We start from the raw sequence: 14,045 nt of genomic DNA on the forward strand, positions 1-14,045 counted from the left end.
AACATTACTCAAAAACGGACTAACGGATTTCAATGACATTTTCAGAGAAGCGCACAAATTACACACGGACCAAGTGATTAGATTTTGACATTGATGCAGCACAGCATAGTCTAGATCCATAGATTTGTTAAAGATTTCTGTATCATTGTGAGATAGTGGCATAGCGTTACTGTAACTATGACATGTGAATGCTACGTCAGCTGCCTGCTGACGATCACATGATTGTGATCCTACTACAAATCCACCGCTGCAGACCTATCCTGATTTATCTGTCGGAAATCATACAAGGAACAAATTATATAAATTGTGGGGGTGTTTCTGAGTCCCATCGATTCCCACTGCCTGCTACATATTTAGGTCACACGATTCGGTATCCGTGCATAATGTACAGATGTGTAACACACGCCTGTGCTCACCGCAAGGCCTTTTTTTATTAAAGATTTCATCCATCAGAAATGATACAACAACATTGAGCAGCCTTGGCAGAGTATTGCACTCTCTGAGTGCTTTTCTTGTTGTTCATTAAGTGTGTCTCAACAAAGCAAAATGTCCCGAGTCCAACACATGAGGTATCTCGAAAATGAATAATGTACAATCTATCTTTCTGTATGTAAAGACAGTAATGCGATAATTACAAAGTCGCCATTATTTCTTCAATTTGACAGCAATATTTCTTCATTTCACATTCACATTTTGCAATGTTTTCCCTTGCAAATCCTGCTCGTTCTCTTGCACAGCCCCTTATCGAGTGCAAATCTGCTCTGTTCCTGCTCAGAACTGTTTGTCTGCACTGAGACATACTGCTGTTTGCACAAATGTCCTTCAGTTTCCGTGAATCTGCTCGTTGTCAAAGTGCTTCTGTGTGCTTGCGAAACTCCTGCTGTCAGATCTGTTCTCGGATCTTTGTGAAACAACCCTGTCAAAAGTTTCTAAACAAATCCTCACGGTATCATTGCAGGCATGCTGGCTTTACTATGCAGCGTAACCATGTTCTCAGGAGCTCCAGTATGAAGCAACTGGCCTTCTGTTTTAGTTTCTTTAAGACAATTCACGTCTCATTTAAGAATGTAAAAGAGAAGTCTAGCTGCTTTTTACTGAAGCTCACAGGATTATCAAGTCCTGGATGACTAAGAATCTACATAGACGAACCTGTGTAACCAGGTTCATCCACTCCTTCCCTTTATGGTCTTGCTACAGCTACTTCACTTGCAGGATTTTGGACTTTATATATACCAGTGGGCAGATTTTTTTACTACTACAGCGACACAACATAATAGTCCCATTGGACATTGGATTCCCTTCGCCTTGCAAGAATTTAAAATTTAGTAAAATAGGTTTTACAAAGCATCTTTTACAGGAGGTTAATGTTTAACTGCAGATCTTTCGCCAGCATGCAGGATTCAAATCAACAATCTCAAGAAAGTATTTTATTTTATATTAATGGTGCATTTACTTTTGTCAAATTTAATGAAGAAATAAGGGAAGTCATTTTATGCATAATTATCATGTTAACTCTAGTAGTGGATTTACATAAAGTCAACGGAACAACATAAGTAGGCACAATTACACAAAAATTCACGGTGGCGCAAACTGAAGCAAACACACATCATTGTGAATTAAATTACAGTCCAAACTTAGCAAAATAATTCATGTATATTCCAGAAATCAATCTGCGATTACTTCATAAATGGAGGAAATGAAAAAGGGAAAATAGTACTTTGGTGAAATAATATGAGCAGCAGATTTGCGTCATTAACTGTGTTTATCCTCTATGGTAACATGCTGCTGTTAGCAAGACAATATGCTAAAGTTCAGCTTTGAACACATGTGACTGAACAGTGCAGTCCATCATGCTCATATATATCAACTTTATGGTTAAGACACTCGCTTAAAGACATCCACTAGCAGGTTGCTGAGTATCTGCAAACACCACTGACCTAAAGACCACAGCTCTGAGGACTCACTTCCACAATAAACAGCTTGTGATCTGCTCACATTCCAGCCAAAGTATGCAAGACAAATTGTTCCTGACCTCCCGGATGGATACCTCAGGCAGACAGTCCCAGCTCAATCTCACTGCACACTTGAGTTTATCAGGTGTGTCTGACATCTTCTGCCACCACATGATGCAACTTAGCATTGGCTGATAGGAGTCTGACAACAAAGCAGTGCTTACATGTTCAGTTTCTGGTGTTGTCACCTTTATACTGAGATCTAAAGTTGTATAAAAGTTGTGCTAAAGTAGTGATTAGTCCCACTGGCAACTAATTTGCTAATTATTTTCTCAACTGATCGATAACTGATCTGTGTCTAAGTCAAAAAATGATGAAAAATTAGTTTCTTTAAGTCCAAAATGACATCCTCAAATTTGTTTTTTTTGTCCACAACCCAAAAACATTCCATTTACTATGGAAAATATTCACATTTAAGATGCTGTCATGGGAGATTTTTGACTTTTCTATTACTTAACCCAGTTAATCAATCATCAAAGCAGTTGATAACTAATTCAACAGCTGACAACTAATTAATCAATTGATTAATCATAGAAGCTCCAGTACTCTGTAAGTGTTTGTGATGGAAGAGAAGTTGTTTCAATGGAATCAAAATGCCTCCAAGATTCTTTGATGTACATTTAAGAGCACAGCTTCACCCCTAAAAATCTACCTGCAGTAACTCCTTGACTTAAAGCAATCAAAAAAAAAAGTTGTAACCAGTTTAAAGAAAACCCACAATAACATAAAGACTCCAGAAAGTTCCCATTTTGAGTCTTTAACTAAAAATGCTAGTGTTCTAGTTTGCACTTAGATCCAACTTGCTAGAAAATGATGTTAAACAAATGAGACAAGCTTTCAGTAGATAGACACTGACAGTAAAATGTTATTAGTTATTCATATGGCTGGGTGATAAAATTGTAGCAATATGTACCAGTGACAGCCTCATAGAAAATGGTTCAACAGGGGGTTATATAGTTTCACTGAAATGGATTACACCAGGTCCTCTGTTTACGGCTTCTTCGACCACATGGTTACATCGCCATTTCCCATAAATTTATTAAGAAAATCTTGTTCCATCATTCCGACGTACGGCATTTGTGGCGTTAAAACAAATTTTGCACGGGAACTAGTTGGCGAGCGGAGCGGACGAATACGTCGTCACGTGGCGCTACACGAGGAAGACAGCTTTTTTTACATTTGCCGGCTGTACGCCACTTTGCATTGTGCTACATTCACTTTCTTGATTCATTTTGTTTTTTGAAAACTTTTTTCCCTTCATTATGGCTCCGAATCATAAGTCAGACTCTTCTGATGACAGTGCTTCGAAGAACCAGAAAGCCCTCTCCATGGAAGTGAAATTAGATGTAATAAAACGGTTCTTATTGAAGTGAGTTCCGACTTACGGCAGAAATCGCCTTCCGTCATGCTGTAGAAACAAAATTACAATGTAAGCCGAGGACCCTCTGTAGATACAGACTGCAATGAACACAAAGTATGATTGCACGAACAACCCCAAACAAACCCTGAGTGAACTACATCCCTGGATCATAAATAGCCTCCCATAACCTTCAATAATAAAGCCCTTTTGCAGTCACTCTCCCTGTAATTTTCCTGCAGGTCTCCCAAGGAGGGCTAGTCTGTAGCGACGCCTGCAGATACTTTGATAATAGGCTTAAGTGGTTAAATTCAAATTAAACCTTTTTTCTTCTGTTTTTTTATTAAAAAACTTGATTAAAATGGTCAGTAATCATTAATGTCAACTGAAATAAGACATCCCTAGTTAAGCAATGGAGTAAAATCAGGATTTCTGTGTATCTTCCATCAAAATGGAGCTGAATCATGCTTTCCAGCTTGAGGACAGCAAACATTCAGAGGGTACTGATTAATTCCTTAACTGTGCAAACAGACCAACATTTCCTTTTCTTCACGGTAATGATGAAACATTTGCACAATTAAAGCTTGTGAATTAGTAAAGCGGCGTGCCGGTGGTTGAAAATCCTTCACGCTGAAAAGCTGAAGGACGCTGCCGGACACTTTCCGCCATGTGTTGCCTCCATCAGGAGCTCGTCTCTGCCTGGAACTATTCCTGTCGACTTCACAGATGTAAGGCTGATTAAACTGAATCACCAAACTGAGTGACAGCGTGATGGAGCGGCTGGTCTGCAGCGTGCATCCACGAGTCATTACAGAGTCTAAATGTGGACGCATAATCTGACCACTAACTGCACCTTGATAATGGAAAAACGCACACATATGCAACTGTACAACCTCACACAACCCCAACCGTTGACCTTGAGTCGACCTAAAAATAGCTGCAGCGTGAAACAGTGCATTCTCAAGTCAGAATAATGGGATGTTTTCTTTTCCCAGTCGCACTGACATTTTGTGGATTTCGCATTAACCCCATGAAAGAGACAAAACACTTTTCTTTAAAAAAATTTTCTTCAATGTCTAACTGGAAATGATCCTCAGTGAGAGAGAAATCCAGCAGCTCGCACACTCACCAGGCAGCAATGCACAGATACATAAATACGAGTGTAGAAATAGACACGCTGCTTACTTCACCCACTGCAGGCCACATTCTGCCTGGCAGGCAGCTGCTGAGGGGTATTTTTGGGCAGAACACACACACTAGGTCACACACAGACGCACAAAGACACACACACAGCTAGCTCCCCAAGTCAAAAGAGTAAGAATAAAGTGAGGCCAAAGGTCGGAGAATGTCTTGCATGGTGACAGTGTGAGTGCTGACCTCATGCTACGGTGTGTTTTGTGTGTGTTTGCGACAGACAGACAACACCTTCAAACTCCAAACACCTCATTGCACATGGCTGCCTCAAACATCTGTCCACTTTAATAACTCGTCCCCTTGAGCCTGACAGAGCAGGTCTCAGTGTGTGTTTGTGTGTGCATTGACAGCTCCTATCGGTAGGATTGTTTGTTTGTTTGCTTGTCTGAAAGGGAGGAACTGTACTTACGACAGTCCTGCTCGTCGGAGTCGTCCTCGCAGTCGTTGTCTCCGTCACACACCCAGGAGCGACGGATACATTTGCCGTTGTCGCAGTGGAAGTCCAGCGGCGAGCAGGTGGGCAGCACTGCAGGTAAACAAGGCCAGAAAACAACACGTTTGTCAACAGGAACAAACAAAAAAAACAGACAAACTGTGCGACAGAGAGTAGAAGAGAGGCAGAGGATGCAAGGAAAGGCAGTTCCTGTGAGTATTTTTTAAATTTTATTCAATTTTTTTATGACATGTGCTGCTTTGCTTTATCCTCTCAAACATTACTTTCCTGCTGTTTTTCATATTAGTGACGGTTCCTCTCATGTCTCAAACCCTACTGGAGGCCTGAGTTATATTTATTCTTACATGATGTGCAACAGACACAGTGAAGCGCGATAACCTTTGAAAACAGCTGGATATTATCAGTTTGAGAAGTTTGTATCCTCCAGATTTTTGGAATTTGTGTTTTATTTGTATTTTCAGGGAGGGAACAACATGTTCTGCATCATTCCCTGATTTCAACCAGTGTTCCGTGAAAATGAAATGCATATTAAAGGAGGAGTCTGTGATTCTCTAGAGAAACTGCTGATATTTAGCTAGTTAGCATGTATAGATAAAAGATAGAATATTCCACATTTACAATTATTTTTGCTCCAACTGGGCCCTTTTACCCCAGAAATCTGAACACTTTATTTGTTACTCCACCAAGGAACACAACAGAGTTATGTGACGATCGGTGTACATCTGTCTGTCTGTCTGTCTGTTGGCAACATTACTCAAAAACAGACTAATGGATTTGGATAAAATTTATAATTAAGGTCAGAAATGGCACAAGGACCAAGTGATCAGATTTTGGCAGTGATACGGCTCATAGTCTGGATCCATGAACTTATTGAAGACAAATCATTGCAAGATAGCGGGCAGCGCATTATCACTGTAACTATGACAACTGAACACTCCGTCAGCTGCCTGCTGATGATCACATGATTGCGATCCTACTATAAATCGACTGCTGCAGATTTATCCGTTGGAAATGATACAAGGAACAATTGATTAAATTGTGGGGGTGTTCCCGAGTCCCATCAATTCCCACCGCCCACCACATATTTAGGTCATGTGATTTGGTATCCATGCATATCTTACACATGCATAACACACACGTGGTCAGCACAAGGTCATTCTGTTTGTGGATACATCGAGATTAAATAGCCACATTCTATGGTGCTGTGATTTCTGCCACATATTTTGTATTACCTCGCAAGCAAGTCTCATAAAACCAACACTATTTCACAATATTCTATATGAAACAAGTCTAAACTTGACCAAAACCTTAAAAAGTAGTCTAAAATTGGCTAATTTACCATCAAACAAGAATAAAAAAAAACTGTCTGAATATAGCACATTCTTTAATGTGATGATGATCAATTAATGAGTATTGGTCTCAATGAATAATACTGCAGTGATTAGCCATTTAATAGATTAGTTGATTGACTGAAATCACCCATTTTTGACCCAAATTTGGTGTTTTTTGGCTTAAGAAATACAAACATTTGCTTGTTTTTATCATCAAGTGAAACAGTGAAGTGGTAGTCTTTGGGATCTGGTGCACTGCTTCAACAAAACATGCAAACTAAGCTCTTCAAGTTGCAACAGGCATTTATTTTTTGTATTTTTGGAAATTATCTAGACCATAATCTACAGCTAATTCCACTGAAAAACAAGAAGGTCACTCAAGTGCGCTCTCCACCGGGACCAGGGACAAAAGTAATCTGGATTTGCACCACTATCTAAAGGGTTTCTCCTGAGTCGTTGCTCTGCCTCTCTGCAGAGTCCCGTGAAATTTGACCTTGTAGTTTTGGCGAGACAAAACAAACAGCACAGATCAGATCAGATACCTCATCACTGATCACAGCCCAGAACACAGATACGAGGCTTTATACTGATTTCACCGCCGCCGTTCTGCACTAAACAGCCGATTCTGACAGCGTAAATGCAGCAGGATTTATTCTGCGTCTGGTCTCAGCCTGAACTGGACCCGAGCATCCTCCACCTTCCCACCAGCTCGGCTCAGCGCATTCCTCCTTAACTTCATATCCGCTCTAAGTGCAGCTACTCGCTATCTAAGCAGAGCCCGAATGACTGGCCCTTTGTCATCTGCAGACAGGGCTAATTTAATTACTGGCCAGAGAGGGACGGAGAGGGGAGGCGGGAAGGAGGGGGAAAGTGGGGAAGGGAGGCAGGGGAGCAGCGGACTCCTTACACTCAGCCGCCTGTCAATACCAGATATGAAATATTGACCGAGCACCAGAGACTTTATGAAAAATGTATGACGTCACGCACCGAGTTAAGCAGTGAGACGGACAAGCCAGGGCCGAGAGAGTGAATTAAACACGTGTGTGTGTGTGTGTGTGTGTGTGTGTGTGTGTGTGTGTGTGTGTGTGTGTGTGTGTGTGTGTGTGTGTGTGTGTGTGTGTCGGGGTGTGGCTCTGCTGGTCTCCAGGGGGAGTAAAGCCCCACTGACCCACATACCCCTGCATGGATCCTGCATTATTCAGAGAGAAACACAAAGAGAGAGACGGAGATGCAGAAAAGCAAAAGGAGCTCTCTGCTTGTGACCTCTGATTATCTTCACCTCCTGATGAACTCGTTGTGTCTGAATTACACGACCACATGGGTGGTTTAATATGCAAATGTGAGGCATCTCTGCAAACAGTTATCTAAATTACAGCATTGGATTCTTTATTAATTTCCTTCCAGGCAGCCACTGGGTTGAGTTTATGTCAGGAGGGGCTGAGAATCAAGCATACAAGAACATGACATGAAAAAATATATTTAGCTAGACTTTTTTCAGTCACTGTACAGACTGCATCAAATACTTTCCCATGGGGTGCATTTAAAGATGCTTGAGATATTGAATGTTTGAGCATTTCTTTCATAATGCTAAAAATCATGGTTCAGTCAGATATTTTGTGGCTGAAACTAACTTCAAAACTAACTCACTCAAATGAGTAATTGATTAATTGACTCCATAATCAGCAGAGAAACAAAAATAATTACTGGATTAAAACCTCTGACCCCCAAAACTCATCAGCTGGTTTGACAGGTGTGTTATTTTCTTTTCTAAATGGCAAAAATTACACTTTTTATCATAGCCAGAGACTGCAAAAATGTGGAAAATTGTCCAATTTTCTTAAACTAATCATGTTTGACTTTGGGTTTCTTCAGGCTAAACAACCAAATCTAAGCTAAAAATCAAGACATTTGACCAAAATCACTTTACTCCACGTCTTATTCATAATTTTCCAAAACCAAATCCTTTACTGCAACCAAATTCTGTAAAAAACAAAAATTCTGTACTACTTGTTGCAACCCCGAAGCTAGTAGTGACTTAGCTGCTACCAAAAGCCATGTAGCAAAAATTCACTTACATTGTACTTAACAGTTTTTGTTAAAAGTCCAATCAAATAAATAGATTTTTTACAATTATTTAAGAAATTTTATATTTGCTATATTTAACAAAACATTTTTAAGTTCTTGCTACTTTTGGCAGCGGTTGTACTGTTTCCTTTGAGGTGCGGGACTTTATATTAGAGTCAAAAAAGAGCCTGCAACGAGCAAAAACATGGCAAAAAGCAGCAAAAAATACCCAGAAACAGCTTGATGTTGGAGCACCTTGGACACATTTTGGATTTTTGACAAGTACTAAGGATTTCCATTAATGAGAAGTAGGACAGTCATTACTTTTTCATCTCTACTTGACCACCAGATCTGTTCTTAAAGTGCATCAGATTTTTTTTATTTTCTTATTTTTATAATACCTACATTAATGTTCTTGACCCACTGCAGTGTGTTCTATTCTTGTAAATATTTTACAACTTCTAAAATGATTAAAGATTAACATTTGAAGTATAAAGTATGACTGCAAACTCCCCTTTCAGAAGACAAAAGCTCAGCCTGAACAAAATAAGGTTCCTAGATAATAAGCTGGAACTCAACAGTTGGTAAAATTCGTACAGATTTATTATCTCCTACAGGATTTCCCCTGATAGCTGAGAGTCTGTCGTCACCTTCCATCCATCCAAGGCGGTTTGATGCATTCTGGATGCATCCCTGACCAGGCGTCAGCAGATTTACGGCCTCAAACGCCAACAAAAGAGGAAAAAATTCTGCTTTTCGACGTTCGCTAAAAATTTCAGCTTATCTGAAGAAGCGAGCGCGGCGTTAACATGCACACGCACAGAAACGCAAATGCAGACATAAGCAAAGCGCCGCAGAAAAAACACACACTGCAGAAGTGTTTACAAATTGGGGGAGATAGGAAATGTATGCAAATATTAAATAAGTCCACTTTCGCTCTCCTTCATGCATAAATGCAGAGTAGGTGAGGCCTGTTCTGGTATCAGGTGGATCAGCAGGGAGCATGCTGGGAAGGTTGATGAGGTCTCTGGGTGCTTTGATCTCTCTTATCGCTCACATTCTGCTCAGCTCAGCGCCGCTCTTCTAGCTACCACAGCATTCCTCAGAGGCCGACGCACATTCATCAACACACTCACAACAACCCCGCTGACATTAACCACCACGGGCTGTTTGTTGCTCTTCAGGACTCATTTCATCGTGAACTTTTACTGGCATCGCTTTTACAACATGTTGAGCAGTCAGTTGACAAAAGCATTGATGATGCAGATCAGGGCTGTCGAACTCATCTTAGTTCAGCGGCCACATACTGTGATCTCAAGTGGGCCGGACCAGTTATGTCATGGAATAATAACCTATAACTAACCACAACTCCAAATGTTTCCCTGCGTTTTAGTTAAAAAAAGTACAGCTCTGAAAATATTCACATTAAATGAATTATCTTTTCACAGAACATTATGAACAGCCTGAAGTTTCTTAAGAAAAATAGTTCAATTTCAACAATATTACGCTTCAGTTTATCATTTCCACATTAGAACTTACAGCTCACAGTGTGTCTGCAAAGGCACTAAACATTCAGGTATCTGGAACTCAAAGATATAGTACAGGGGGTCCTCGGTTTACGACGTCCTCAACCTACAGCGTTTTGTCATCACGTCAGAACTGGTTATGTGGAACTAGCTGGTGAATGGAGAGGATGAATACGTTGTCATGCGGTGTTATAAGGTGGCTTTGTTTGCATTCAGCGGTTGCACGCCACCTTGCTACATTTGCTAATTGTTTGCCCTTCATTATGGTATTCATGACTTTTCCAAAGAACTGATCGATATTATGATGCACGTAACGGCTTTGTTTACATTTTTGCCAGACTTCCAACTTATGGTGAAAATCAACTTGCGCCAATCCACTGGAACAGAACTGCGACGTAAGTCAAGGACCCCCTGTACTTCATTTTATGATCAGAACAGCTTGTCAAGATCGAGAAATTATTTTAAATTTACACTCATTTCCACATCTGTGTAGTAAACCTGACCACCACACCATACAAACTAAAGTGGGAATTATTAAGGAAGGAAGATGTCGCCTTGCAAATGTATAAAATATATATGTAAAAAAACACATAAAAGTTGGGGACAAATTAAAATAGCCGTTACTTTTATAGAAAAACTGCAGTGAATGTTGTCTTTGTAGTTTTTACACTTTTAAAGTCATCCCTCGGGCCGGATTGGACCCTCTGGTGGGTCGATTTTGGCCCATGAGCCATATGTTTGACAACTTTGAGTTAAATGGTAGCATAATAACCTATAAATAATCACAACTCCAAATGTTTCTCTTTGTTTTAGTGCAAAAAAGTCCAATTCTGAAAATTTTTACATTAAATAATGAACTAACTTTTTACAAAACATGATGAACAACATAAAAGTTCTTTAGAAAATATGTGTTAATTCAACAACATTTTGTCATTTGCATGTATCATTTATGATCGAAACAACTTGTCGAGATCTAGAAATCATTATAAATTTACAGTTTCCTAATGTACAATTTGCAGTTAAGATCTTCTCCTGAATTTTTACACTTTGCAAAGTCGTCCCACAGGCCAGATTGGACCTTCTGGTGGCCCTTTCTGGTCCAAGGGCCGTATGTTTGACACCCCCGATGTGGATATTTTCACAAGTTCATAATAAAGTCCAGAACAGAATTACGCGCCGGCGAAACCACATCAGACACGAAGCCACAACAGGTGCACAACACATTGCTTTGTGGTGGATTTCCTGCTCGTGTGGTTTTCAATTAGTCACTTATTACCGTCGGCCACATCCTCTCTGGCACACAACAATAGCAGCTGATCCACACTCATCTTTCCTGTTTCTGTTTTTTTGTTTGGATAGTTCATTCACCGCCCTAACTGACATTTTGAGGTGATAAAACAGCACAAAAACTTCGCCTCAGTCACACCCTGGAGCCTTTCCAAACTGCTCCTCCTGAACATTTACCCTCCAGAGTGCAGTTGAGTTCACATATGTCCGAGCACTCAGACATCCTGACCTTCACCGATGAGCTTTTCTCATCCCAGCTCCAGAATTCCCACTTACGTTCCACTGGTGATTCCCAGACAAACGCACACAATCTGCAAGTCCCATCATCACAAGGCGCTCTGCCAGTGAAGAAACTTGACAGCGATTGAAGGAGCTGAAGTTCACGTGTTTACCTCGTCAAATCTTGAGTCTGATTGTTTGATCAATTCAATCAACCAGCAGAAATCTGTTTTGAAAATTGCAGCACTGGGCTGTGTGACTTTGCTCATTTTAAATGGAGCTTCTCATTTTATTGATGTTTAACAGAGAAAATAACAGATTGAGTTTATTCAGTGAAGGCCAAGCTGCACTGACTGACTGAACCCCAAACGCCATTGACAGGTTCTAAAGCCTTGCTATCTTTTTTAAAAATCGGCAAAATTAGCCCGTTTATCCAGAGCCTGAAGCTGTAGAAAGAGAACAAATGAACAAAATCTAAGCGTAAAATTGCGATATTTCATTGAAATCACGTAAATTCCACGTCATAATAAATATCCATTCAAAATGAACGCTTTGCACAAATTACATTCTATAAAAAATAAAATAAAATTATGCATTCCTCGGCACAGCCAAGAAGCCATCAGTGACTGAGCTGCAGCCAACAGTCGTGTAGATAAAATTCTGTGAGTTTAAGTCTTTTTTCAGTTCATGTTACATTTTAATGCAGGTGTAATACAGACTGCACTAAAAAAAAATCCCGTGGGGTGGATTTAGAGATGCCTGACATATCAACAATCAGGATTCAGTAAGATACTTTATGGCTGAAACTAACTTCAAAACTAACCCAGTCAAATGAGTAATCAAATAATTTACACCACAATCAGCAGAGTAATAAAAGTAATTTACATAATCATTGGTAGCAGCACTAGAATTCAGAATACAACTGCATTTAAAACCTCTGAATCCCAAAACCCACCAGCTGGTTTGATAGGCATGTTATTTTCTTTTCTAAATGGCAAAAATCACACTTTTTATCATAGCAAGAGACTGCAAAAACAGGGAAAATTGTCTAATTTTCTTAAACTAATCATGTTTGACTTTGGGTTTCCTCGGGATAAACATCCACATCTAAGCCAAAATTCTGGATATTTCATCAAAATCACTTTATTCTACCTGTCTTATGTAAAAAATGGCCAACAATAAACCATTTCCTCGAACTAAATTCTGTAAAAAACTAAAGTTCTGCACTACTTTTTGCAACCTTAGCTACCACCAAAAACCACACAACAAAAATTCAGAGACTTTTTGGTTGAAAGAAACTTTGCTTTCTTCTCCCCTTTTCTATGATCCATGACATTATAACATTATTATACTGCACAAAGGGACATTTTGGATTTATGTGCATTTAAAGCCAATGTTACACCGTTTCCATGGGACTTTATATTGTAGTGAAAAATGAGTCCATAGTGAGAAAAAACACCAAGAAACTGCTTAGTTTAGTTTAAAAAAGCCCTCTTTTTTATTCTCCTAGACATAGTTACAGATATTATTTGTTTCAGATGCTTTAGGAGTGCTAGACAAGTGCATGCATCAGTGTGCGGTCGTGTCCTGATGTCAAACGTGAAGCCAAAAGAATGAAATAAAGACACAGATCTGCAGTGTAAAATATTCCAGCAGATGCCTCAGTGATATGCAGGTGAGGTGATCTATGCTGGAGTGAAAGAAGAAACCTTTAATAGAGCTCCTTGGGTAAAATATTTCCACAGACACTTTTGTCCAGCTGTGAAATATCTGCCTTGGCCCCAACATAATAGATGAATGGAATATTTGTGGCAGCTCTGGACTATCAAGAGTTACAGGGACGCTGATTCTGAAAAGAAACGATCCTGTTGAGTGTTTTTAATTCAGCCTTCAGGTGAAGGTTAAATTCTCAGGAACAGATATTCAAAAAGCCCGTGTAAACACAGTCAAAGGTTATGTGTATTGCTATGATACTCCCAGAGGAAATATGCAATGGGCGAAAAAGCTACCGTTTAATTTGATTGGTGTTTACGCTCTTGCAGATTTCCATCCAATTTTGCAGTTTGCTGTGTGCATTTTCGATTTTTTTTAATACCAAGTGAAAATAATGAGCTCTGTTGATTATTAAGTGCAGTAATAATGCACGCGTCCGGCCTGCATATACTCGTACGTGTCTTTGTGCTTGCGTGCGTCTTTAGGAAGACGTATGTGGTCGTCTTTAAGTGGCCTTCAGCAGCGGAGTTAATGGCCTCGCTTTTACTGTGGAGCAGCTGAATCAAGTGGCTCTAATGGGACTAATATATCTGCCTAAGTGTCGCTTATCACGCCGGCTCAAAGGAGGGGAGGATGGACAGCTGAGAGAGTGAGGAGACTGAAAAGCAGATGTGGACTCGATAGAGCGAAAAAACAGTCTAATAAGAAGTGAGGGATTTGGAATACGTAGACTTAAAAATTCTAAGGATGTTCATGTCATACCATGAAGAATATGCAGAGATAGGATGGAAAGAAACTGTTCTACTTCTATTCACAATAGGGTCAAGGCTTTAAAGGTTAATTTTAATTAATTAATTACAGAAAGAATAATGTACTAAATCGTACCTC

General features: G+C 39.8%; 1 protein-coding gene across 2 annotated transcripts in view; it reads right to left on the minus strand.

The window, feature by feature from the left end:
* The window catches only part of lrp4 (low density lipoprotein receptor-related protein 4), a 151,219-nt gene that overhangs the window by 62,967 nt on the left and 74,207 nt on the right, over positions 1 to 14,045 (minus strand). For both annotated transcript variants that reach the window (XM_022211235.2, XM_022211234.2), the window contains exon 3: positions 4,973 to 5,089. In XM_022211235.2, coding sequence (XP_022066927.1) covers positions 4,973 to 5,089 — 117 coding nt within the window. The remainder of the gene's footprint in view (positions 1 to 4,972; positions 5,090 to 14,045) is intronic.

This window comes from Acanthochromis polyacanthus, chromosome 2 (assembly GCF_021347895.1).
Source record: "Acanthochromis polyacanthus isolate Apoly-LR-REF ecotype Palm Island chromosome 2, KAUST_Apoly_ChrSc, whole genome shotgun sequence".
NCBI classification, from domain to species: domain Eukaryota; kingdom Metazoa; phylum Chordata; class Actinopteri; family Pomacentridae; genus Acanthochromis; species Acanthochromis polyacanthus.